Source organism: Tursiops truncatus, chromosome 1 (assembly GCF_011762595.2).
Source record: "Tursiops truncatus isolate mTurTru1 chromosome 1, mTurTru1.mat.Y, whole genome shotgun sequence".
Lineage (NCBI taxonomy): Eukaryota > Metazoa > Chordata > Mammalia > Artiodactyla > Delphinidae > Tursiops > Tursiops truncatus.
In genome coordinates this window covers 140,515,793-140,542,403 of record NC_047034.1, presented here as the reverse complement: position 1 = coordinate 140,542,403, position 26,611 = coordinate 140,515,793, and the positions used below count along the sequence as shown (strand labels likewise).

The following is a 26,611-nucleotide window of genomic DNA, read 5'->3' as shown; positions in this document are numbered from 1 at the left end:
TCAAACCTGTGTCCCATGCATTGTAAGGCAGATTCTTTACCACTGGACTACCAGGGAAGTCCCCTGATTTTACTGTCCTTTGACAATCTTACCTAAATCAATTATAACTATAGTGTTTATACAGTGATGACTTTTTTCTTTCTACAAAACTTCGTTTACATCTCTTAAATTATATGATAGGTTCTTTTTTTAAAATTTTTATTTATTTATTTTGGGGGGCTGTGCTGGGTCTTCGTTGCTGTGCATGGGCTTTCTCTAGTTGCGGTGAGCGGGGGCTGCTCTTCATTGCCGTGCGCAGGCTTCTCATTGCAGTGGCTTCTCTTGTTGCAGAGCACGGGCTCTAGGATCACAGGCTTCAGTAGTTGTGGCGCGTGGGCTCAGTAGTTGTGGCGCGTGGGTTCTGGAGCGCAGACTCAGTAGTTGTGGCGCATGGGCTTAGTTCCTCCGCGGCATGTGGGATCTTCCTGGACCAGGGCTTGAACCCGTGTCCCCTGCATTGGCAGGTGGATTCTTAACCACTGCACCACCAGGGAAGCCCCGATGATAGGTTCTTAAAGCATAAATGTTTTGAATGAATGAGGAAGCTCTAGTGAATTACTATTATAAGGAAACAAAGTTCAGGTCAGTTTAAGAGAAACAAACAAGTTAGTTATTTTATTTCTGTGCTCTCACATTGTTCAACACTTTATTTTAATATTTATCTGGTAAAATGAGGGAAAACAAATTCTTTAGGGCCAGAGTTGAATATATTTTTGTCATCTTTATGACCTAATAATAGAGTGCCTGGCACTTAAAAGGTGCTCAGTAAATGAAACAACTTCTTTTCATAGGTGATATTTAAGTAGAAGCCAGATGACCACTTCTTACAATATCAAAAGGTAGATTTATGCATCACTAAATAGCAAGTTAGAATAGGTTACTTTATTTCCTATTCTAAATCTAACTTTATTGATTTACTTCAAATCAGTAATGTTTAGCCAATACAATTTTCCACATTTCCTAATAGGACGATGTACTGAGAACACTGCAAAAATTTTAGCAAAAACCCACTAAAAACTTACAGTCCTAAATTATAGACAGTATAGACAAAAATATAAGACATAGGCATTTTTTAAAATAGTTTTAATCTTTATTCAAGTATAAAATATATATAGCAAAGTACTTAAGGAGCATTAATCTTTAGGAAACACATGATGAACATACATATATGTGTGTGTGTCTCTATATATACATATAGAGACACACACCCGTGTAACCACCACCTAGATAAAGATACACAGAACATTTCTATCACTATAGAAGTTTCCTTCATGCCCTTTTTCTGTCAATACCTGCCCCCTTTCCCCCAAGGTAACCATTATTCGGACTTGTATCACCATAGATTAGTTTTGCCTGTTTTTGAATTTCATATAAATGGAAAAATATAATATATAATGTTTTGTGTCTAGCTTCTTAAACTCTAATACTTAATGAGGTACTTCCCTGGTGGCACAGTGGTTAAGAATCTGCCTGCCAATGCAGGGGACACGGGTTTGAGCCCTGGTCTGGAAAGATCCCACATGCCGCAGAGCAGCTAAGCCTGAGCGCCAGAGCTACTGAGCCTGTGGTCTAGAGCCTGTGAGCCACAGCTACTAAAGCCCGAGTGCCTAGAGTTCATGCTCCACAACAAAGAGAAGCCACTGCAATGAGAAGCCTGCACACTGCAACAAAGAGTAGCTCCTACTCATCGCAACTAGAGAAAGCCCGTGCGCAGCAACGAAGACCCAATGCAGCCAATAAATAAATAAATTTATTTTAAAAATACTTAATGAGATTTATCTGTGTTGTGTGCCTCAAAAGTAAATATTTTTATTTCTGAGTAATATTCCATCATATGGCTGTACCACAATTTATCTATTTTCCTATTAATGGACATTTGGATTGTTTCCACACTTTGGCTATTTGAGTAAAGCTGCTATAAACATTTTTATACATGTTAAACAGTTTTTTTAAAATGAGAATCCTATGTATTTAAAAAATTTTTTACTTATTTTATTATTCATGTGGTTGTGCCGGGTCCTAGCTGCGACAGGCGGGCTCCCCAGCTGCGGCTCGTGGGCCCCCCAGTTGCGGCTGGCAGGCTCCTTAGTTGCGGCATGCAAACTCCCAGCTGCAGCATGCATGCGGCACCCAGCCCCCCAGTGAGGGACCAAACCAGGGCCCCTCGCATTGGGAGCACAGAGTCCCAGCCACTGTGCCACCAGGGAAGTCCCTAAACATGTTAAAAAGTTTTTATATGCTTTTCCTTTAACTTCTTAAAAGCTTTCTTTTTAAAAAATGGAAGTATTATTGATTTACAATGTTGTATTAATTTCTGGTGTACAGCAAAGTGATTCCGTTTTTTATATATATATATATATATATATATATATATATATATATATATATATATATTCTTTTTCAGATTCTTTTCCTTTATAGATTGTTACAAGATACTGAATATAGTTCCATGTACTATACTGTAGGACCTTGTTGTTTATCTATTTTATGTAAACTGGTGTGTATCTGTTAATTCCAAGCTCCTAATTTATCACCCCCCCCCACCCTTCCCCTTTGGTAGACATAAGTTTGTTTTCTAAGTCTGTGAGTCTGTTTGTAAGTAAGTTCATTTGTATCATTTTTTTTTAGATTCCACATATAAGTGATATATTTGTCTTTCTCTTTCTGGCTTACTTCACTTAGTATGATAATCTCTAGGTCCATCCATGTTGCTACACATGGCATTATTTCCTTCTTTTTTATGGCTGAGTAATATTCCTGTGTGTGTGTGTGTGTGTGTGTGTGTGTGTGTGTGTGTGTGTGTGTGTACGTACCACATCTTCTTTACCCATTCATCTGTCAGTGGATGCTTAGGTTGCTTCCATGCCTTGGCTATTGTAAATAGTGCTTAAAACTTCTATTTCTTGCTTAAGAAGAATATAGAGCATCATTTTAATAGATCTTTGAGCATATTCTATTAAATTGTTAAGTGGATTTAACCCCACTCAATGTATTTTGCAACATTATACTTTATTAAGTGTAGTTAATGTGATCTTCATATTAATGCAAAGAAAAATGAACTTGAAGTTTAATTTCATGACAAAGTAAATGAAAACTCCTTCATCAAAGTTAATTATTTTTATTGTGGTAAAAAAGACATAAAATAAAATTTACCATTTTAATCATTTTTAATTACATTCACATTGTTGTACAACGGTCACCCCAATTCTCAAGGTTCAGAAATTACGAGATAATATTGGAAGTTTTTTTCTGTTGCCACTGCAAGTTTAAAAAATATTTTTCTTTTATGGCAAAAGAAACCTTGGTAAAGGAAGCTTTAACCCAGGTTACAAGATCTTTTCTCTCATTACTATGATTTGATGATGCCAAAAGGAGAAACTATACAATTATAAACATTTTCATAGTATAAGCCCAGTCCTTGGGAAACCACAGGTTAATGAGTATCTTGTGCTCTCTTTCAAAAAGTATGAATATGAAATTTTCACTTAAATTCCCATTTGTAGTCTTGAGTTTGTTCTGCAGAAGTCTTCAACTGTGTGTAATGCTCTCTTTGCTTATTTGCTTTTCCTAGACGGATATTTCTCTATTCTCTGGAAGTATAACTCAGGTTGGAAGTCCTGTTGGCAGTGCAATGAACCTTATTCCTGAAGATGGCCTTCCTCCCATTCTCATCTCCACTGGTGTAAAAGGAGGTATGTGGACTTAAATGTTTAAACAGGGATGATTATATATGCCAAATGTTGCCTTCTAATTAAGGGAAGGAGATAGAATTCAAGTGATAATCACCTTTCTCTTCTCCAACAAAGAAGGTGACTACTCAGTGCCATGAAAAGCATTGGTGCTGTTACTGATTGTTTTAGAGAAGATATTTATGTTTTTATATTATCATTTCCTATGTTGGAAGGATGTAATATTATTTTTAATTCCCACTGTGTATAAATGTAGCTTATTGGCAGTTCTTCATATTCCAAAGCACATAATACTCTGAAGAGTTGCTTATAGTTCTAGGATTAGCCCATATGATACAGTCAGTACATTAATTTAACTTCTTGTTTTGAAGTACAATGCACATTCAGAAATGTGTATATAATAAGTGGAGAGCTCTGAACTTAAGTAGCAATTTTCTGTTAAAAAATATTTTTAGTGAGTCCTGGTAAGACGCAAAGTTACTAATCAGTCAAAAGAATGCTTACCTTGGGCTTCCCTGGTGGCGCAGTGGTTAAGAATCCACCTGCCAATGCAGGGGACACGGGTTCGAGCCCTGGTCCGGGAAGAGCCCACATGCCGCAGAGCAACTAAGCCCATGCACCGCAACTACTGAGCCTGCGCTCTAGAGACCGTGAGCCACAGCTGCTGAAGCCCACGTGCCTAGAGCCCATGCTCTGCAACAAGAGAAGCCATTGCAATGAGAAGCCGGCGCACCACAACAAAGAGTAGCCCCCGCTCGCAGCAACTAGAGAAAGCCCGGGCGCAACAATGAAGACCCAATGCAGCAAAAAAGTAAATTAAAAAAAAAAAAAAAAGAATGCTTATCTTTATGCAAAAGTTTCTTGTTGATAGATCCAGATCAGCATCCAGTCAGTACATTTTCAGGAGATGATTTATCAATAATCTCTCCTCAGTTTTGTCGAGATGGTTTATCAATAATCTCTCCTCAGTTTTGTCGAGATGGTTTATCAATAATCTCTCCTCAGTTTTGTCGAGATGGTTTATCAATAATCTCTCCTCAGTTTTGTCCTCGTCTTTTACCTGGTCTCCCTGCCTTCAGTCTTTCTCTCCTTTATTTACTCTTACATATTGGTGCCAGTTCTCTTTCTTTTTGAAGTATAGTTGATTTACAATGTTGTGTTAATTTCTGGTGTACAGCAAAGTGATTCAGTTATACATGTATATATATCCTTTTTGATACTATTTTCCATCATGGTTTGTTCCAGGATATTGAACATAGTTCCCTGTGCTATACAATAGGACCTGTCTTTTATCCATTCTATATATAATATCAATAGTTTGCATCTGCTAGTCCCAAACTCCCAATCCAACCCTCCCCTGCACTCTCCTCCCCCCTGGCAACTACAAGTCTGTTTTCTATGTCTGTGAGTCTGTTTCTGTTTCATAGATAAGTTCATTTGTGTCATATTTTAGATTCCACATATAAGTGATATCATACGGTATTTGTCTTTCTCTTTCTGACTTACTTGGCTTAGTATGATAATCTTTAGGTCCACCCATGTAGCTGCAAATAACATTATTTCATTCTTTTTTATGGCTTAGTAATATTCCATTGTGTGTGTGTGTGTGTGTGTGTGTGTGTGTGTGTGTGTGTGTGTGTGTGTATACACACACACACATACCACATCTTCTTTATCCATTTGTCTATCGATGGACACTTAGGTTGTTTCCATGTCTTGGCTATTGTAAATAGTGCTACTATGAACATAGGGGTGCATGTATCTTTTCAAATTATAGTTTTGCCCGGGTATATGCCCAGGAGTGGGATTGCTGGATCACATGGCAACTCTTTTTTTAGTTTTTTGAGGAACCTCCATACTGTTCTTCATAGTGGCTTCACCAGTTTACATTCCCACCAACAGTGTAGGAGGGTTCCCTTTTTTCCACACCCTCTCCAGCATTTGTTATTCATAGACTTTTAATGATGGCCATTCTGACTGGTGTGAGGTGGTACCTCATTGTGGTTTTGGTTTGCATTTCTCTAATAACTAGTGATGTTGAGCATCTTTTCATGTGCCTGTTGGCCATCTGTATGTCTTTGGAGAAATGTCTCCTTAGGTCTTCTGCCCATTTTTGATTAGGTTATCTTTTTGATATTAAGCTGTTATGAGCTGTTTGTATATTTTGGAAATTAAGCCCTTGTCGGTCGCATCATTTGCAAATATTTTCTCCCAGTCCGTAGGTTTTCTTTTTGTTTTGTTTATAGTTTCCTTTGCAGTGCAAAAGCTTGTAAGTTTGATTAGGCCCAGTTATCTTTTTAAACGTAGGTATTATCATAGATTGTTCTTGCTTAGAAAATTCAATGGGTTCCCAGTGCCTTCCGTATAAATTGCTTACCATGGCATACAGTGTTCCTTGTAACCTTATCTCAACTTATCTAATTTTATTTCCAGCCAACACCCCGGTACTTTACAGGCATGCTACAGGTTATTTACTGTTTTCTGAATATTCACATTTCATACTTCCATGCTTTTTCTTATGCTGTGGAATTGTGGGAAGAGAATGGATTTCAGAGCTGGACCAGCCTGAGTTTTAATCTGGTAACAGTCCATTCCAGCTGTATGATCCAGTGGGCAAGTCATTTATCCTCTCTGAATATTTTTCCTAGATTTTTTTTTAAAAATTAGGTAACTATAGCTAATTAAGAGTCATTATGAATAATAAATCAGATGTCATACCTGAAAGTACATAGCAAGAAAATTGGTACAAAGTAGGCATGTAATTAATATTTTTTTAATCTTTCTTTCCTCTGTCTAGAGTAGAATGCCCTTCTATATGCTAGACTCCTTGAATAACTCCTCAACCTTTCAAAATCCATATTAATGGAAAACTTCTCTGAATCCTACCTCGGCTGTCTTTGTAGTAGTGTTTTACATCCTCATTTCTGTTCAAATAGAAATTCTTATAGACTGTTACTATATTAACACATTTTTCATTGTAATTTAGATATTTATAGGTCTGATTCTTTATTCTCTATAGACCATGAATTCCTTCAGTCTGAATTCATGTTTGTGTCTTCTGCTCCTAGCATGGTGCTGGGCCTATATTAGGCTCTCAGTAGTGTTGGCTGAATGATCATACTATCAAATGCAGCTTGCGCCTCAGATAGTTCAACAATGAACTTTCACATAAAGTTAAGCCTTCTTTTGATTGTATAATGCCTTTGCTCCTTTACTAGGACCCTCTAAAAATATTCTTTTGTAAGTAAATTTGCTACTTAGGTTTCAAATTTGGGTTATTTTAATAAATCTTAAATTAATAAGAAATTAAATTGGCCTACTCTGCTGTTAAAATAAGATTTCAGGGTTCCATTTTCATTAAAAGTCACATCCATTAAATCTAATTGTCAAAACCTCTCCTACCAAGAAGCAGCAATTAGTTATCTATTGTATATTCACTTTCTTAAATCATATTACTATGTCTTAACCAGAATTTTGCTATTTTGTATTCCAGTGGAAAAACTTAATTAAAAAAAATTTTTGAAAGTCACTTAGTATTTCTTTTTTCAGTAAATATTTTCATTGATACATTTCCAAAATACATTTTGGTTTCTATTGGTCAGTGGGAAATGGTGTTATTTTGTACTGAACTCTTTCTTGACTTATACTTAGAGGAATTGTTTCATAAAACCAGTCGCTTATGATACTTTTATTGTCTGGGTGCATTTTTTAAAGTTTGATTTTTTTTAATGGTAAAAAATCTCAACAGTACAAAAGCATATAGAGTAAAAAGTAGGATTCCCCTCTGCTTCAACCCCTAGACATCCTTTCTAGAGGTAACTAGTGTATTATCACTTACTTGTATATCATGGATTATTTTAAATGTTGGTCTTAGAACATGTAATATGTGAAATTCTTATTATGATAGTTGGAGGATTTTTGTTAAATCAAAGGGTTGTTTTTAGACTGTGGCCTAAACCATTGCGTGGAGAAGTCTATAAATAGGATAACCATGTTATCATCCAAACTGGACTAGAGCACTTTTAAGAGTGAAAGGGGCACTATTAATATGCCACTCGGATAGCAGATATAAACCTGTGTTCACCCTGTGAAACCTGTGTACAAATCAATTCCTTATCTCTTTCCTGTGAATAATAAGGCCATTCCTCCAACAGATTTCTGTCTTGATTTGTCTCTTTAACCAATGGCTTACATTGTTTTCTCCCCTTACAGACTATGCTGTAGAAGAGAAACCATCACAGATTTCAGTAATGCAGCAATTGGAGGATGGTGGCCCTGACCCACTTGTATTTGTTTTAAATGCAAATTTGTTGTCAATGGTTAAAATTGTAAATTGTAAGTTGGAAATTTGTTTTTTAAAATTAAAATGAGATACTGAGTCATTAAATTCATTACACGCAAGTATTTTTATGTAGAGCCACATCTTAATGAAAACTGGGTACGGAAGAAGTTGGTTTGTATAAAATTATATATCCCCAAGGACAACTGTTGGACTGATTGAGACTTGCTTTTAGTCAAAGGGTGAGATAGGTGAATTCTCCATGGAGGAAAGCCAAACGAAACTTGAACTCATCTGAGTTAAGTTCTTCCTGAGATGGGTATGCTAAGTCACAGCTCACCACCAGAATAACTGGAGGTGGATAAATTATCCAGGGGGGTCAATTTACATGCTAGGTTTAAATCCCAGAAACCTTAATCATGGTGCAAAACCTTATTTGGGAGAAGTGTTAACTAACACATAGTAAAACTTCAGTACATCACAATTTAGGATTCAGAAGAAACTTCTCAGTTCTTGGCGCTAGCTTCTTAGGTATCAGAATAAGAGAGAGGATAGTAACCTAGAATCTTGAATCCAGTATGGTATTGGAAAATAGAGAATGCATTTGCACTGGATGAATGTTAATAGGCAGAGTTTTGGAGAGAGGAAGGAAGCATTGGGGAACAGTCCTCCAGTTCCTATTATGTATTTCTTTTAAGTTGTCCTTGGAAACCAGAAACACCAATATACTAAATTCTTCAGAGGTTCTGTATAAATGAAATGCAGGTTTCTGGTTTGTTTGCTAATCACACCCTTGTATGTTTGGCCAGCTGCTAATGCTTGCCACCTTTCCTTCTAGGATCATATTTTAAAATAATTTGCTGGAAATTTCAATTTACCGTATCTAGTTTATAAGTTATGCTTAGAAAATAGCTAACCTAGAGTTCCTTAAGTGTGCACCATCTTAATATAGTTGGATTGGCACCTCTTGTTTAGGTATATAAAGAAACAATTCACAGAATGAAAGAAAGGAATCTTTTATTAGTGTTGATTTACATGATATCCATAATTTTATTTGAACCCTTTTTCAGTTCCATTGGGGATCTTGTTGTGTTGGCATACAAATAATAAAAATATCAAGGATTGAACATTATTTTTGAACTACGTATAGCTTGTGCTGTTGTGATTCTACATAGCCTTAAAGTGAAGAAGTAGAAGTAATTAGTCCAGAAAAGCCATCTGTTTCACTGCTTTTTACCAGATGAAGTCAAGTAAAGTCCTGTTGCTGATTATCTAGAATTTTCTCCCAGGAAAACTATAATTTAAATAGCTAGACTCTTTTAGTCACAGGTTAAATTTAATAAGTATATATCAAAATATATTTTCTTTAGGCCATAGCCTGAATCCAAGGCTATAATAATTGCTTTTATTGTTTTTCTTGTTTCTAGTTTTAATTATTTCCCTTAGTAAAGTGATTTAATTATACACACACACACATAGGTGGGGGAATATATCCTTTAATCATTATAGCTGAGGATGCATAGTTTGGTATAATTTATTTCATTGTTAATGGAATGTTGTTTCTTTTAATACACCTTTTTATAATAGAAGTTAAAAGTTTTTAGTGCACTTTCTTTCACTATTACTTCTTTTACTTCCCTTCCAGTTGTTTTTCTAAGTGTTTGCTTAGAGCAAGAGGCATTGGTATGCTTTATTTTCTGCAATAGTCCTTTGGCTCAGTGCAGTGACAGTTCACAGCAGAATTATACAGACTCAGTGTGATCTATTTTATTCTTTGGTGTATTATAACAAAGATGTCTGTGCATTTCTTAAGGGTAAGGATTGAAAAGAATGTCTTCATTTCTTTTTATTTCATCTACAGATGTGAACAGGAAGTGCTGGTGTTTCACAACCAAGGGAATGCATGCAGTGGGTCAGTCTGAGATAGTCATTCTTCTACAGTGTCTACCGGATGAAAAATGCTTGCCGAAGGATATCTTTAACCATTTTGTGCAGCTTTATCGGGATGCTCTGGCAGGTGGGGATACTTTCTGACTTAGTCTGTACCCTTTACAGATGATAAAAAATTTTGGACTCAGATGCAAAATAATAGTCTTAAATTTGGAAACCTGGCATTGGACTTTGGTAGTATTGGCAAGTTAGAACTTGGCATGGTTTTTGGAAGTTATAACTTTTAATACTTTATGTGAAACATTGTTACTATTTTATAATGGCTAGAATCAGAGTTGTAAGATAATCCATTGACCATGATGTAAGAATATTTTCCTTTGAGTGGCCTAGGGGATATAGTATTGGTATCCGGTAGAAGGAAGCATAATGATAACTTACTACTTCAGTTAACAATATTTATATAATCATAATGTAAATATTCATTTAATTTTCAAGTTTCAAAAACCATTAGCATGGACAACTTTATTATGGTTTCAAAATAAATTGTAAATGTTGTTACCTGTAACAATGTAAAAGTAAATGCATAGCTATTAGAAGTTGGAAAAGACTAAGGATACTAATATAAAGACATACTATTAAAAGCTGAGAGAGAATTAAGTGTATTATTTGACATTACAAAGTTAACCTTCCGCAGGTTTAATAGAGGAGGTAAGAAGTAGTGTAATTGAGCTAAGTGCTCATTTATCATGATAAAAAGTCAAAAAATAATATCTGTAGTTGATAAATAGGGAAAGTGTAGTATAAGAACTAAAGCAAGTGAATAATAAATGAGATTATCCCTGAGAAGCAAGACTGGGGTGGGGTGAGGGTAGCCAAGGTATTACAATTATTTTCATATGTTATTTGATAATGTTTTAATAAATATATTAAAATAATAAATTATTCATACTTTCTGAATGCAGGTAATTCCCCTTGTGGGATTCTATGCCAAAGAAATTATCTGAAATGTAAAATACACTTTGTACATGAAAGTGTTTATTATAGTATTACTTAAATTTAACACAAAAGTTTAGAGGCAACCTAAATGCCCAGCTATAGGAAAAAAGTTTAAGTGTGTTATATTTTTTAGATGAATGCATCTTTTTTAGAATATTTTTTAGCTATTGAAAGTAGTATTTTTATGGAAAATGCTCTTGAAATAAGTACAAAAGCATGATACGAAGTTTCATCTTTAATGTGGTTATGGCTTATGCATAAAAGATTATGCCTTTATGTCATAATTATGATATTTTAGGTGAAATATTACATGAAGGCAAGGTGCTATGTTAGAAATTGACCACATGATACCTGTGAAGTACAGTTCAGTATTTACTGTTCAGTATTTGTGTCAGTTCCAAAATGTATGGGGTTAATTTGAAGTCATCTGGAGCCTCTAGGCCTAAATTTCATTCCAGAAATTACTTGAAACATTCTTTTTTTTCCCCTCAGTTTGAATGTATTCAGATTGCATGTTTATATGGTTTTTGTTTTTTTTTTTTTTGAGATACGTGGGCCTCTCTCTGTTGTGGCCTCTCCCGTTGCAGAGCACAGGCTCCGGACGCACAGGCTCAGCGGCCATAGCTCACAGGCCCAGCCGCTTCGCGGCATGTGGGATCCTCCCAGACCGGGGCACGAACCCGCGTCCCCTGCATCGGCAGGCGGACTCTCAACCACTGTGCCACCAGGGAAGCCCTATATGGGTTTTGAGAGGGCATCAGGGACTAGGGCATGGGAGGTTCATGAATGTCTTGATTAGGAGTTTGTCCTTTATTCTGCAGGCAGTGAGGAGCCATTGAAAGAAATGAATGACATAACCAGATTTGCGTTTTAGAAAGATGACTCTAGAAGCAGTATGAAAATGGATCAAAGTCTGTGTGTCTGGTAGCAGGTAGAGCAGATAAGAAGCAATTACAGTGGATAAACAAACTTAAAGTGGATGAGCACTAGAATACGGCATAACAATGAAAGATAAACAAACTGCTGATACATGCAGTAACATGGATGAAGTTCACAGACAGTAATACTGAACAAAAGAAGCCAGACACAAAAAAGTACATATTATGTGGTTACATTTATGTGATTCTCTGGAATAGGCAAAATGAATCTGTGGTGATGGAAATTAGATCATTGTGTGTCTGGGGTGAGGTGTGGGTGCAAGCACTAGAATTGATTGTAGACGGGCCCTGGGAACTCTCTGAGTTGATATAAATGTTCTGTATAGTGATTGGAATAGTGGTTACATGGGTGTTTACATTTTTCAAAACTCATTGAACTGTATAATTAAAATATGTAGGTATTATTCCGTGTAAATAATACCTCAATAAAATTGACTTAAAATTTTTATTGATATAATTGACACATACATTATATTAGTTTCAGGTGTACACTATAATGATTCGATATATGTATACATTGTGAAATGATCAATAAGTCTAGTTAACATCCATCATCACACAGTTACAAATTTTTTTTTCTTTGTGATGAAAACTTTTAAGGTCTACTCTCTTAGCAACTTTCAAATATATAGTACATTACTGTTAACTATAGCCACCATGCTGTACCTACATCCTCAGTACTTATTTATCTTATTAACTGGAAGTTTGTACCCTTGGACTGCCTTCACGCATTTCACTTGCCCTTAAACCCTCACCTCTGGTAATCACCAGTCTGTTCCCTGTATCTATGAGTTCAGTGTATGTTTGTTTGCTTAGATTCTACATATAAGTGAGATCATACAGTATTTATCTTTCTCTAACTTATTTCACTTAGCATGATGCCCTCAAGGTATATATGTGTTGTGGAAAATGACAGGATTTCCTTCTTTTTAATGACAATAATATTCCATTGAATGTACATACCATGCTTTCTTTATCCATTCATCCATCAACACTTAAGTTACTTCCATGTTTTGGCTGTTAAAAATAATACTGCAGTGAACGTGGGGGTGTGGATATCTTTCCTAGTTAGTGTTTTCATTTCCTTCAGATGAATACCCAGAAATGGAATTGAAGGATCATATGGTAGTTCTATTTTTAATTTTTTGAGAAACCTCCATACTGTTCCATAGTGGCTGCACCAATTTACATTCCCACAAACAGTATACTAGGGTTCCCTTTTCTCCATATCCTTGCCAACATTTGTTATTTTTAAAAAAGCTATTGTCAGGATCCAGTAAGAAATTAGGATATTACCAATAATGGCAGTGGGAATAAAGAGTATTGAAGAGATATAAAAGAGTGATGCCTCAGTTCAATAAGATTTCATAACTAATTGGATGTGAGGAGTGAGAGAGGACAAGTCAAAGTTGGCTTTAGATTTCTGGCTTGAGCACCTGAGTGGACTTCGTTCTTATTCATTGAGGCAGTGAATAGAGGAAGAAGAGCAGATTTGGCAGAGGAGTGGGAGATGAGTTCTTCGTTCAGTGTGTTGGATTTCAAATAATGGCAACAGATGGTAATATGTAAATGAAAGATGAATACATAAATAGAGCCTTCAGGAGGTAGATCTGGGCTAAAATACAGATGTGGAAGACCAGCATTTTTGTGATAGTTTTAAACTATGGCTGTGAATGGGATAGGCCAGTGTGAAGAGACTAGATCTATGAATGGAACTCCAAGAAATACCAACAAGGAAAGGATGTGAATCATTACATGAGTCATTAAAATATATGTTTACCATAAATGGTTACTCATCTTTTAAAAGTATCCTTATATATCAATAGAGTGCATTTTGAACTAGCATATTGAAATGCAAAAATATTACAACAAAAATCACTTGGAACTGATAGTAAGACTAAGGTCAGACTGTAATACACCTAAGCTGTATTAAATGTTATCTATGAGGTGAGGGCATATATGAACATATCTAAGTAAATAGTATTTTAAGTAATGAGTGAGCTGTAAGGCTCTGTCTCTGTCTCTCTCCTTGAAAAGGAATCATTTCACAGCTTACAAAATATTGGAGCTAGTAGGGAACTTACATTATCTAGTATAATGCTTCATTTTTCAGATGAAGAAAGTGAGATCTAGAAGTGTTAAATGGCTTGCTCAAATCACAGACCTAGTTGGTGACAGAATTAGGACTAAAGTAGTCTATGAATTATATCAGTTGCCTATGTGTGTATATTAATAGTATAGCAGTTTTTAAAAAACAGATATGGATAATACATATGTGCTATGCATATTTTATTAAGAATCCCATGTGTAGATAATCAGGGTAGAAGCTTAGTATATTATTTCACTGTGATTTTTGTATGAACATCCATGAACTCTCTTTATAATATTTTTACAGATTTTTAATCTAAACTACATGTATTAATAATAATATGTGTGTATGTATATATATCTATGTCTATGTATGTTTCTCATTTAGTATATATAAAATTTTTTTGTTACATGTCATTGCTTATGCTTTCCACAGTGAGGGGGAAAATGGTATTTTGTGAAAAATAACATTCTGAGAGTTTCAGGGTGCCTTCTGGATAATGTAGTGCCATGGGAGGTTCTAGATTGTATATTATTTCTCCCCTTCTCCCCTCCCTTACTCTGTTTTTTATTTTTTTAACATCTTTACTGGAGTATAATTGCTTTACAATGTTCTGTTAGTTTCTGCTGTAAAACAAAGTGAATCAGCTATACCTATACATATATCCCCATATCCCCTCCCTCTTGTGCCTCCCTCCCACCCTCCCTATCCCACCCCTTTAGGTGATCACAAAACACTGAGCTGATCTCCCTGTGTGATGCAGCTGCTTCCTACTAGCTATCTATTTTACATCATTTAGTAGTGTGTATATGTCCATGCCACTCTCTCACTTCATCCCAGCTTACGCTCTCCCCACCATCCCCTGTGTCCTGAAGTCCATTCTCTACGTCTGCATATTTATTCCAGTCCTGCCCCTGGGTTCATCAGAATCATTTTTTTTTAGATTCCATATATATGTGTTAGCACACAGTATTTGTTTTACTCTTTCTGACTTACTTCACTCTGTATGACAGACTCTAGTTCCATCCATCTCACTACAAATAACTCAATTTCGTTTCTTTTTATGGCTGAGTAATATTCCATTGTGTATATGTGCCACATGTTCTTTATCCATTCTTCTGTCGATGGACACTTAGGTTACTTCCATGTCCTGGCTATTGTGAATAGTGCTGCAATGAACATTGTGGTACATGTCTCTTTTTGAATTATGGTTTTCTCAGGGTATATGCCCAGTTGTGGGATTGCTGGGTCATATGGTAGTTCTATTTTTAGTTTTTTAAGGAACCTCCATACTGTTCTCCATAGTGACTGTATCAATTTGCATTCCCACCAACCATGCAAGAAGTTTCCCTTTTTTCCACACCCTCTCCAGCATTTATTGTTTGTAGATTTTTTGATGATGGCCATTCTGACTGGTGTGAGGTGATACCTCATTGTGGTTTTGATTTGCATTTCTTTAATGATTAGTGATGTTGAGCATCCTTTCATGTGTTTGTTGGCAATCTGTATATCTTCTTTGGAGAAATATCTATTTAGGTTTTACACCCATATTTGGATTGGGTTGTTTATTTTTTTGATATTGAGCTGTGTGAGCTACTTGTATATTTTGGAGATTAATCCTTTGTCAGGTGCTTCGTTTGCAAATATTTTCTCCTGTACTGAGGGTTATCTTTTCGTCTTCTTTATGGTTTCCTTTGCTGTGCAAAAGCTTTTAAGTTTCATTAGGTCCTATTTGTTTATTTTTGGTTTTATTTCCATTTCTGTAGGAAGTGGGTCAAAAAGGACCTTGCTGTGATGTATATCATAGAGTGTTCTGCCAGTGTTTTCATCGAAGAGTTTTATAGTGTTTGGCCTTACATTTAGGTCTTTAATCCATTTTGAGTTTATTTTTGTGTATGGTGTTAGGAAGTGTTCTAGTTTCATTCTTTTACATGAAGCTGTCCAGTTTTCTCAGCACCACTTATTGAAGAGGCTGTCTTTTCTCCATTGTATAATCTTGCCTCCTTTATCAAAGATAAGGTGACCATATGTGTGTGGGTTTATCACTGAGCCTTCTATCCTGTTCCATTGATCTATATTTCTGTTTTTGTGCCAGTACTATATAGTCTTGATTACTGTAGCTTTGTAGTATAGTCTGAAGTCAGGGAGCCTGATTCCTCCAGGTCTGTTTTTCTTTCTCAAGATTGCTTTGGCTATTCGGGGTCTTTTGTGTTTCCATACAAATTGTAAAATTTTTTGTTCTAGTTCTGTGAAAAATGCCTTTGGTAGTATAATCATTTTCACAATGTTGATTCTTCTAGTCCAAGAACATGGTACATTTCTCCCTCTGTTTGTGTCGTCTTTAATTTCTTTCATCATTGTCTTATGGTTTTCTGCATACAGGTCTTTTGTCTCCTTAGGTAGGTTTATTCCTAGGTATTTTACTCTTTTAGTTGTAGTGGTAAATGGGAGTGTTTCCTTAATTTCTTTCAGATAGTTGGTAATTAGTGTATGGGAATGCAAAAGATTTCTGTGCATTAATTTTGTCTCCTGCTGCTTTACCAAATTCATTGATTAGCTCTAGTAGCTTTCTGGTAGCATCTTTAGGATTCTCTGTGTATAGTATCATGTCATCTGCAAGCAGTGACAGTTTTACGTCTTCTTTTCTGATTTGGATTCCTTTTATTTCTTTTTCTTCTATGATTGCCGTGGCTAAAAATTCCAAAACTATGTTGAATAAAAGCGGTGAGAGTGGGCAGCCTTGCCTTGTTCCTAATCTTAGAGGAGATGGTTTCAGTTTTCCACCATTGAGAATGATGTTGGTTTGTCATATATGGCCTTTATTATGTTGAGGTAGGTTCCCTCCCTGCCCACTTTCTGGAAAGTTTTTATCATAAATGGGTGTTGAATTTTGTCAAAAGCTTTCTGCGTCTATTGAGATTATTGTATGGTTTTTATCCTTCAGTTTGTTGATATCGTGTATCACATTGATTGATTTGCATATATTGAAGAATCCTTGCATTCCTGGGATAAACCCCACTTGATCATGGTGTATGATCCTTTTTATGTGCTATTGGATTCTATTTGCTAGTATTTTGTTGACGATTTTTGCATCTATGTTCATCAGTGACATTGGCCTGTAGTTTTCTTTTTTCTTTTTTTTTTTTTTTTGCAGTACGTGGGCCTCTCACTGCTGTGGCCCCTCCCGTTGCAGAGCACAGGCTCCGGAAGCACAGGCTCAGCAGCCATGGCTCATGGGCCCAGCCGCTCTGCAGCCTGTGGGATCCTCCCGGACCGGGGCACGAACCCGGGTCCCTTGCATTGGCAGGCGGACTCTCAACCACTGCACCACCAGGGAAGCCCTGTAGTTTTCTTTTTTTGTGACATCTTTGTGTGATTTTCATATCAGGGTGATGGTGGCCCTGTAGAATGAGTTTGGGAGTGTTCCTCCCTCTGCTATATTTTGGAAGAGTTTGAGAAGGATAGGTGTTAGCTCTTCTCTAAATGTTTGATAGAATTCGCCTGTGAAGCCATCTGGTCCTGGGCTTTTGTTTGCTGGAAGATTTTTAATCACAGTTTCAATTTCAGTTCTTGTGATTGGTCTGTTCATATTTTCTATTTCTTACTGGTTCAGTCTTGGAAGATTGTACTTTTCTAAGAATCTGTCCATTTCTTCCAGGTTGTCCATTTTATTGGCATATGGTTGCTTGTAGTAATCTCTCATGATCCTTTGTATTTCTGCAGTGCCAGTTGTTACTTCTCCTTTTTCAATTCTAATTCTGATGATTTGAGTATTCTCCCATTTTTTCTTGATGAGACTGGCTAAAGTTTTATCAATTTTGTTTATCTTCTCAAAGAACCAGCTTTTAGTCTTATTGACCTTTGCTGTTGTGCCTTCATTCCTTCTTCATTTATTTCTAATCTGATCTTTATGATTTCTTTCCTTCTGCTAACTTTGGGGTGTTTTTGTTCTTCTTTCTCTAATTGCTTTAGGTGTAAAGTTAGGTTGTTTATTTGAGATGTTCCTTGTTTCTTGAGATAGGATTGTATTGCTATAAACTTCCCTCTTAGAACTGCTTTTGCTGCATCCCATAGGTTTTGGGTCGTCGTGTTTTCATTGTCATTTGTTTCTAGGTATTTTTTGATTTTCTCTTTTATTTCTTCACTCATCTCTGGGTTATTTAATAGCATATTGTTTAGCCTCCATTTGTTTGTATTTTTTACAGTTTTTTTCTTGTAATTGATATCTAGTCTCATAACATTGTGGTCGGAAAAGATACTTGATACGATTTCAGTTTTCTTAAATTTACTGAGGCTTGATTTGTGTCCCAAGATATTATCTATCCTGGAGAATGTTCCATGTGCACATGAGAAGAAGGTGTATTCTGTTGGTTTTGGATGGAATGTCCTATAAATATCAATTAATTGCATCTGGTCTAATGTGTCATTTACAGCTTGTGTTTCCTTATATATTTTCATTTTGGATGGTCTGTCCATTGGTGAAAGTGGGGTGTTAAAGTCCCCTACTATGATTGTGTTACTGTCGATTTCCCCCTTTATGGCTGTTAGCATTTGCCTTATGTATTGAGGTGCTCCTATGTTGGGTGCATAAATATTTACAATTGTTATACCTTCTTCTTGGATTGATCCCTTGATCATTATGTAGTGTCCTTCTTTGTCTCTTGTAATAGTCTTTATTTTAAAGTCCATTTTGTCTGATATGAGTATTACTACTCCAACTTTTTTTTGATTTCCATTTGCATGGAATATCTTTTTCCATCCCCTCACTTTCAGTCTGTATGTGTCCCTAGGTCTGAAGTGGGTCTCTTGTAGACAGCATATATATGGGTCTTGTTTTTGTGTCCATTCAGCCAGTCTGTGTCTTTTGGTTGGAGCATTTAATCCATTTACATTTAAGGTAATTATCAATATTTATGTTCCTATTACCATTTTCTTAATTGTTTTGGGTTTGTTATTGTAGGTCTTTTCCTTCTATTGTGTTTCCTGCCTAGAGAAATTCCTTTAGCATTTGTTGTAAAGGTGGTTTGGTGGTGCTGAATTCTGTTAGCTTTTGCTTGTTTGTAAAGGTTTTAATTTTTCCATCGAAGCTGAATGAGATCCTTGCTGGGTAGAGTGATCTTGGTTGTAGGTTTTTCCCTTTCATCACTTTAAATATGTCCTGCCACTCCCTTCTGGCTTGCAGAGTTTCTGCTGAAAGAGCAGCTGTTAATCTTATGGGGATTCCCTTGTGTGTTATTTGTTGCTTTTCCCTTGCTGCTTTTAATATTTTTTCTTTGTATTTAATTTTTGATAGTTTGATTAATATGTGTCTTGGTGTGTTTCTCCTTGGATTTATCCTGTATAGGACTCTGCACTGCTTGGACTTGATTATTTCCTTTCTCATATTAGGGAAGTTTTTAAATATAATCCTTGAAATATTTTCTCAGACCCTTCCTCTTCTTTTTCTGGGACCTCTATAATTCAAATGTTGGTGCTTTTAATGTTGTCCCAGAGGCCTCTGACACTGTCCTCAATTCTTTTCATTCTGTTTTCTTTATTCTGCTCTGCAGCAGTTATTTCCACTATTCTACCTTCCAGATCACTTATCTGTTCTTTTGCCTCAGTGATTCTGCTATTGAATCCTTCTAGAGTGGTTTTAATTTCATTTATTGTTATTTATCATCGTTTCTTTGCTCTTTATTTCTTCTAGGTACTTGTTAAACATTTCTTGTATTTTCTCCATTCTGTTTCCTAGATTTTGGATCATCTTTACTATCATTACTCTGAATTCTTTTTCAGGTAGACTCCCTATTTCCTTTTCATTTGTTTGGTCTGGTGGGTTTTTACCTTGCTCTTTCATCTGCTGCGTATTTCTCTGTCTTCTCATTATGTTTAACTTACTGTGTTTGGGGTCTCCTTTTTGCAGGCTGCAGGTTCATAGTTCCTGTTATTTTTGGTGTCTTCCCCCAGTGTGTGAGGTTGGTTCAGTGGCTTGTGTAGGCTTCCTGGTGAGGGGGACTGGTGCCTGTGTTCTGGTGGGTAGGGTGGATCTTGTCCTTCTGGTGGGCAGGGCTGCATCCGGTGGTGTGTTTTGGGGCATCTGTGAACTTAGTATGACTTTAGGCAGCCTCTCTGCTAATGGGTGGTGTTGTATTCCTGTCTTGCTAGTTGTTTGACATGGGGCATCCAGCACTGGAGCTTGCTGGCCATTGGGTGGAGCTCTGTCTTAGTGTTGAGATGGAGATCTCTGGGAGAGCTCTTGCCAATTGATATTACTTCAGGCCGGGAGGTCTCTGGTGGTCCAGTGTCCTGGACTCAGCTCTCCCACCTTGGAGGCTCAGGCCCAACATCTGCCCAGAGCACCAAGACCCTGCCAGCCACATGGCTTGGAAGAAAAGGAAGAAAAGAAAGTGAACAGATAAAACCCCAAAACAAATGTTAAAAGCAAAACAAAACAGACAAAATCATAGAAAGTAACATACACATGCACACTGAGAAAAGGAGAAAAAAGGAAAAAAAAAAAAAGGAAACAAACCAATAAACAAACCCACCAATGATAACAAGCACTAAAAACTAAACTAAGATAAACATAAAACCAAAAACAAGTCAGATGCAGAAAGCAAATCCCAAGTCAGCAGTTGCTCCCAAAGTCCACCACCTCAATTTTGGGAACATTCATTGCCTGTTCAGGTGTTCCACAGCTGCAGGGTTTATCAAGTTGATTGTGGGGATTTAATCCACTGGTCCTGAGGCTGCATGGAGAAAGTTCCCTTACTCTTCCGTGTTCACACAGCTCCTGGGGTTCAGCTTTGGTTTTGACCCTGTCTCTGCACGTAGGCCACCCTCAGGCATCTGTTCCCCACCCAGACAGGAGGGGGTTAAAGCAGTGGCTGATTAGGGCTCTCTTGCTCACTCAGGCTGGGGAGAGGGAGGGGTATGGTAGTTATAGTTGGAATGTGGGACGAGCCTGCGGCAGCAGAGGCTGGCATGACCTTGCAACAGCGTGAAGTGCACCATGTGTTCTCCCAGGGAAGTTGTCCCTGGATCACAGGACTGTGGCAGTGGTGTGCTGCACAGGCTCCCGGGAGGGGTGTGGGCAGTGACCTGCAGTTACACACAGGATTCTTGGTGGCAGCAGAGGCAGCGTTAGCAGTCCATGCCCGTCTCTGGGGTCTGAAATGATAGCCGTGGCTCATGCCCATCTCTGAAGCTCACTTAGGTGGTGCTCTGCCATCTGTGGGCATATGGAGCAGGAAGCCCCTCTGCTTGCACACCCCGAAACAGTGGTCTTTGGCCTCTCCAGCAGGTGAAGACTTTTTCCCGGCCTCCCTCCCAGCTAGCTGTGGCACACTAGCCCCCCTTCAGGATGTCTTCACACAGCCAGCACCAGTCCTCTCCCTGCGGTCTGATCTCCAAAGCCCAAGCCTCAGCTTCCAGCCCCTACCCGCTCTGGTGGGTGAGAGACAAGCAGTCTCAGGCTGCTGAGTGCTGGTTGGCACCGATCCTCTGTGTGGGAATCTCTCCGCTTTGCCCTCTGCACCCCTATTGCTACACTCTCCTCCATGGCTCTAAAGCTTCCCCCCCGCCCACCCGGCATCCCTGCCAGTGAAGGGACTTCCTAGTGTGTGGAAACTTTTCCCCCTTCACAGCTCCCTCCCAGAGGTTTAGGTCCCATCCCTATTCTTTTGTCTCTATTTATTCTTTTTTCTTTTGCCCTATCCAGGTACGTGGGGATTTTGTTGCCTTTTGGGAAGTCTGAGGTTTTTTTCCAGTGTTCAGTAGGTGTTCTGTAGGAGTTGTTCCATATGTAGATGTATTTTTGATGTATTTGTGGGGAGGAAGGTGATCTCCACATCTTACTCCTGCATCTTGAAGGTCTCCTCCTCCGTGTTTTACTCTCATGTTTTGCAAACAGACATTCAGAACATGAATTTGAATGAATTGTTATCTGTCAGATTATTTTTTTGGAGTTAATCTCTGGTTATTTCCCTCTCCTACTCAAAAACCTTTATTGGCTTTGTGTTGCCTTTAGAATAAACTGTGTACTCTGATATTCAGTGCTCGACATAATCTGATCCTGTATTTCCAGTCTCATTTCCCACTAGTAGTCTCCCCATACAGTGAAGCCAAACTAAACAGTTCTTGGTTTGTTGTATACTTTGATGATTTCCTCCTTCTTTACCTGTGATCCTGATGCCCCCCCACACACCATGCTATTTCCCGAAACCCCAACTATCTATATCCTATCAGTTCTCTTAAGTTGTATCAATGACCACTTTCTCCATGAGTTCTCCCCTGATGATCTTCCCAGATAGAAGCAATTTCTTCTTCTGAATGCATTTAATTATCTTTAAAAACTATTTGGTATGTAGAAAAGTGTATAAGCATATATATTAGTAATTGTTCAAGTTATAAAGCCTAATAACTAAATAACCACCCACAAACAAAATACCCAATTTGGGAGATAAAAATGACTAATCCACTGAAACTTTCCTTTTTCTTTCCTGATTATATCTTCCTTCCAGACTTCCCATCCTCAACCCCTAGGGTAACCATTGTCTTTAATCTTGTGTTATACTTTTCTTGCTTTTTTTTTTTTTTTACGGTATGCGGGCCTCTCACTGCTGTGGCCTCTCCCGTTGCGGAGCACAGGCTCCGGACGCGCAGGCTCAGCGGCCATGGCTCACGGGCACAGCCGCTCCGCGGCATGTGGGATCCTCCGGACCGGGGCACAAACCTGCGTCCCCTGCATCAGCAGGCGGACTCTCAACCACTGCGCCACCATGGAAGCCCCATTTTCTTGCTTTTTAAAAATAATTTTATCACAAATGTTTGCATCTCTAAGGATTATAATATATTACTTCGTATGTTTGTGAACTTTATACATATGTGATCACACTGTACACATTTTATGTGCTTTGTTTTTTTCACTCTACCATATGTTTCTGTCATTCATTCATGCCTCTAGTTCGTTCATTTTCAGGCTACTGTTTTATATGAACTACATAAATTTACCACAGTTTATTCCCTTTATGATGAACAGTTTGCTCTTCTTACTAGTTTACTGTTTTTCAGATATGTTCTTTAAATTTTTTTGTACATGTATACTTATAAGTTTATAAAGTATGGATTTCTTCAACTTTATTAGATGATGTTAAATTATTTCCCAGAGAGGTTTTCCAGTTTTTATCTATCTGTCCCCATTTTCAGTGTATAAGAGTTGCCAACATTTGATATTATGAGAGTTTTAATTTTTGCCAGTCTGGTGGATATAAAACGGTGTCTCATTTTGAACTGCATTTCACTAACTATTATGTTCATATATTTATAAGCCATGTACATTTTGTATTCTGTGACAAATATGTCCCTGTTTATGTCTTTTACTCATGTTTCTATTATGTTAGCATTTTCTTTGGGATTCCTTTAATTTTTTCAACATAAACACTCAACTATGACCTTTTTCTGACAGAGTTGTTATTCAGTATGTATTAGCTTTCTATTACTATATTTCTAAGCCACAAACTTAGTGGCTTGAAACAACACAAATTATTATCTCATAGTTTCCATAGGTAAGGAGTCCAGGCACAGCTTAGCTGAATCTTCGGCTCAGGGTGCCTCAAGGTGTCAGCCATGCTGGCCTTCTCATTTGGAGCCCAAGGTCCTCAGGTTGTTGGCAGAATTCACTTTCTTACAAATCCCTGCTTTCTTTTAGCTGTTGGTTGGGGAGTACTCTCGGCTCCTAGAGGCTGTCTGCAGTTCCTTGCCTCATGGCTCCGTAGATAGTTTACAACATGGATGTTTCCTTTCTTTCAGGTCATCAGGAGTGTGTCTCTGCTTTGGTTCTCTGACCTCTAGACCTAGATTTAAAGACCTTATGTCAGGCCCAGTCTGATAATCTCCCTGTTGATGAACTCAAAGTTTCTTAATTAGTAACCTAATCATGGGAATGACGCCCATCATATTCATAGGTGTTTTCCCCACGCAAGGGGAGGGAATGTACACCAGGAAGCAGACAGAATTCTGCCTCAGAGCGTTTCTGTCCTCCCAAACGTGACACAGACCTAAGCATACTTCACTCGTTTAATATCTTTACCATTCTTACTATTGTTGTGGTTGGTTTTACCTTTTGTAAAAGAAAAAATAATTGTTTTTACTTAATTCAGTTATATTCAGTTTTTAATATCAGTATAAAAATCAGTATTCAATTCAATCAAAATTATTAAGTTTGCCACTATATTTTCTCTATATCTGCTATTTTAGTATCCCATATTTCCATTAGGACTTGCTTTTCTTATTGAAATACATCTTTTCATTAGTTCTCTTGGTGAGGGCCTATGGTTGTTAAACTCCATTAGTCCTTGTATGTTTGAAATATTTTGCTATCACTCTTGAATAATTAGTTGGCTACAAAATTCTAGGTTAACAGATTTTTTTCCCTTCCTCTCTTCCTTCTTTCTCTCATTCCTTCATTTCTTCCTTTAACCTCCCCTTCGCAAGTACTTTGAAGGTATTACTTCCTTGTCTTCTGGCATCTCCTGCAGTCTACTTTTTCTTTCTTTTTTAACAGGTAGTTATTTGTCTTTTCTCTTTGGCTTTTAGGATTTTCTCTTTATCCTTGATTATCTGTAAGTCCACTATTAAAGTTCTCTGTGAGTTTTTGTTAGGTTTATGACGTGTAATTTATATCTCATAATATGTGCCTTTTCAGACATATATTACTGTATATAAATATACATATTCAGTTCAGTGAGTCTAGACAAACAGATACAGTCAGGTAACAACCGCCAATATCAAGATATATAATGTTTTCATCATCTCTAAACCTTGCCTCATGTCCCTTTGTATTTAATCCCCTCCCCTTACCCTCTGTCCCTGGCAACTATTGATTTGATTTCTGTCCCTCTAGTTCTGCATTTTCCAGAAGGTTGTATAAATGGAATCTCACTGTTATGTTTGGCTTATTTCACTTAACGCAGTGCTTTTGAGATTCATCCATATGGTTGAATGGATGTCTGTACCACAATTTGTTTATCCATTCACCTGCAATGTATGAAAAGTTCCAATTGTTCTGGATCCTTGCCACCACTTGATACTCCTTTAAAAAAAAAAAAGCCTTTCTAATGAGTGTTTAGTGGTATCTCTTTGTGGTTTTAATATGCATTTCCTTAATAACTAATGATATTGAGTGTCTTTTCATATGCTTATTTGCCATCTGTAGCTCTTTTTTGCACATTTAAAAATTGGGTTGTTTTCTTAATGAGTTATTGGTACTTCATAAATTTTGGATACAAGTCTTTTATCAGATAGTGCGCTTTGCAGATATTATGTTCCAGTCTATGACTTATGTTTTTCATTTTCTTAACTATCTTTTAAAGAGTAGAAGCTTTAATATTTGATAGAAGTCCAATTTATCAGTTTTTCTTTTATAGTTTATCTTCAGTTTCCTAAAAAATCTGCCTTAACCCAAGGTCACAAAAATTTTCACCTGTATTTTTCTGGAAGTTGTATAGTTATAGCTTTTACATATAGATCTATGATTAATTTGGAGTTAATTTTTGTACAGGGAATGAGGTAAGGCTTGAAGTTTTGTTCTCGAAGTTTTGTTTTGGGAATTTTTTTGTGCATTTTGTTTTTGATTTTTTCCTGCTTATAGATAGATATTCAGTTGTTCCAGGGCCATTTGTTAAAGACTATACTTTTGCCATTGAATTACCTTGGTCCTGTTTTTGAATGTTATTTTACCTTATATGCATGGGTTTCTTTCTGGACTCTATTCCATGGGTCTATTATGTATACACATATGTGGATTTATTTTTATTTTTACTACTGAGTACTAAAAGTGTACTTTTGATCTGAAAACATTTCTTTCTTTACTTTGGAAAATTCTTAATTATTATCTCTTTCAATGTTACTACTCTTTTATTCCCAATGTTGTCTATTTTTGGAAACCTTTTTTTGATGTTGGGGCCTCTGAAATCAGTCTTCAATATCTCTTAACTGCTCTTTTGTATAATTTTTCTCTTTGCTTTTTTGTGCTGGAACCTGGGTACATTGTTCAGTGAATTCTTCCAGTTTAATATTTCTCTCTTCAAGAAGATTATTAATTTAAGAGAAATGTTAATGTGAATTGATTAATATTTAATAATCAGTTATAATAATTATATGATTATTAAGGATATAATAAGGTTTACACTGTTACTGATTTTCAACTTTTAGATTTAACTTCAGAACAAAGCAAGAAGACAATTATAAGCACAGAACATAAATATTAACCTTGTAGGTTAGATCATTTCTACATTTGAAAAAACTTTTTGTTCCCTTTAAATTATTCAGAATTTTACATTTGCAGACTTGTTTATCTTCTCTCAACTATTTCTTGGGTGTCCTAAATCTAATCCTTATGAATTGAGAGCACATTTGTGTAGCCTAGTAACATGGTGATGAATATGATGGCACGATTAAAGCTACCTTAAACCTTCCATTGTCTTCCCACTGCAATTAGAATAAACTCCATTTTATAATGATCCTATATGTTCTAGTCCTTAAAGGTCTCTTTGACCTTATCTCTTAATAGTCCTCAGTTTGCTTTAGCTACATTGATCATCTTTGTGACTTTTGAACCTGTCATACTCATTTCCGATTCATGATTTTTGAATTTACTCCTGCCCGACCTGGAGTGCCGTTCTTTTCAGAGCTTTACTGGCTGATTTCT

The 26,611-nt window shown here is 36.9% G+C and overlaps 1 protein-coding gene across 7 annotated transcripts in view; it reads left to right on the top strand.

Moving 5' to 3' along the window:
• The window catches only part of ZFYVE9 (zinc finger FYVE-type containing 9), a 228,733-nt gene that overhangs the window by 152,996 nt on the left and 49,126 nt on the right, over positions 1–26,611 (top strand). For all 7 annotated transcript variants that reach the window (XM_073789802.1, XM_019937810.3, XM_019937809.3 and 4 more), the window contains 3 exons: positions 3,611–3,731; positions 7,941–8,063; positions 9,869–10,024. In XM_073789802.1, coding sequence (XP_073645903.1) covers positions 3,611–3,731; positions 7,941–8,063; positions 9,869–10,024 — 400 coding nt within the window. The remainder of the gene's footprint in view (positions 1–3,610; positions 3,732–7,940; positions 8,064–9,868; positions 10,025–26,611) is intronic.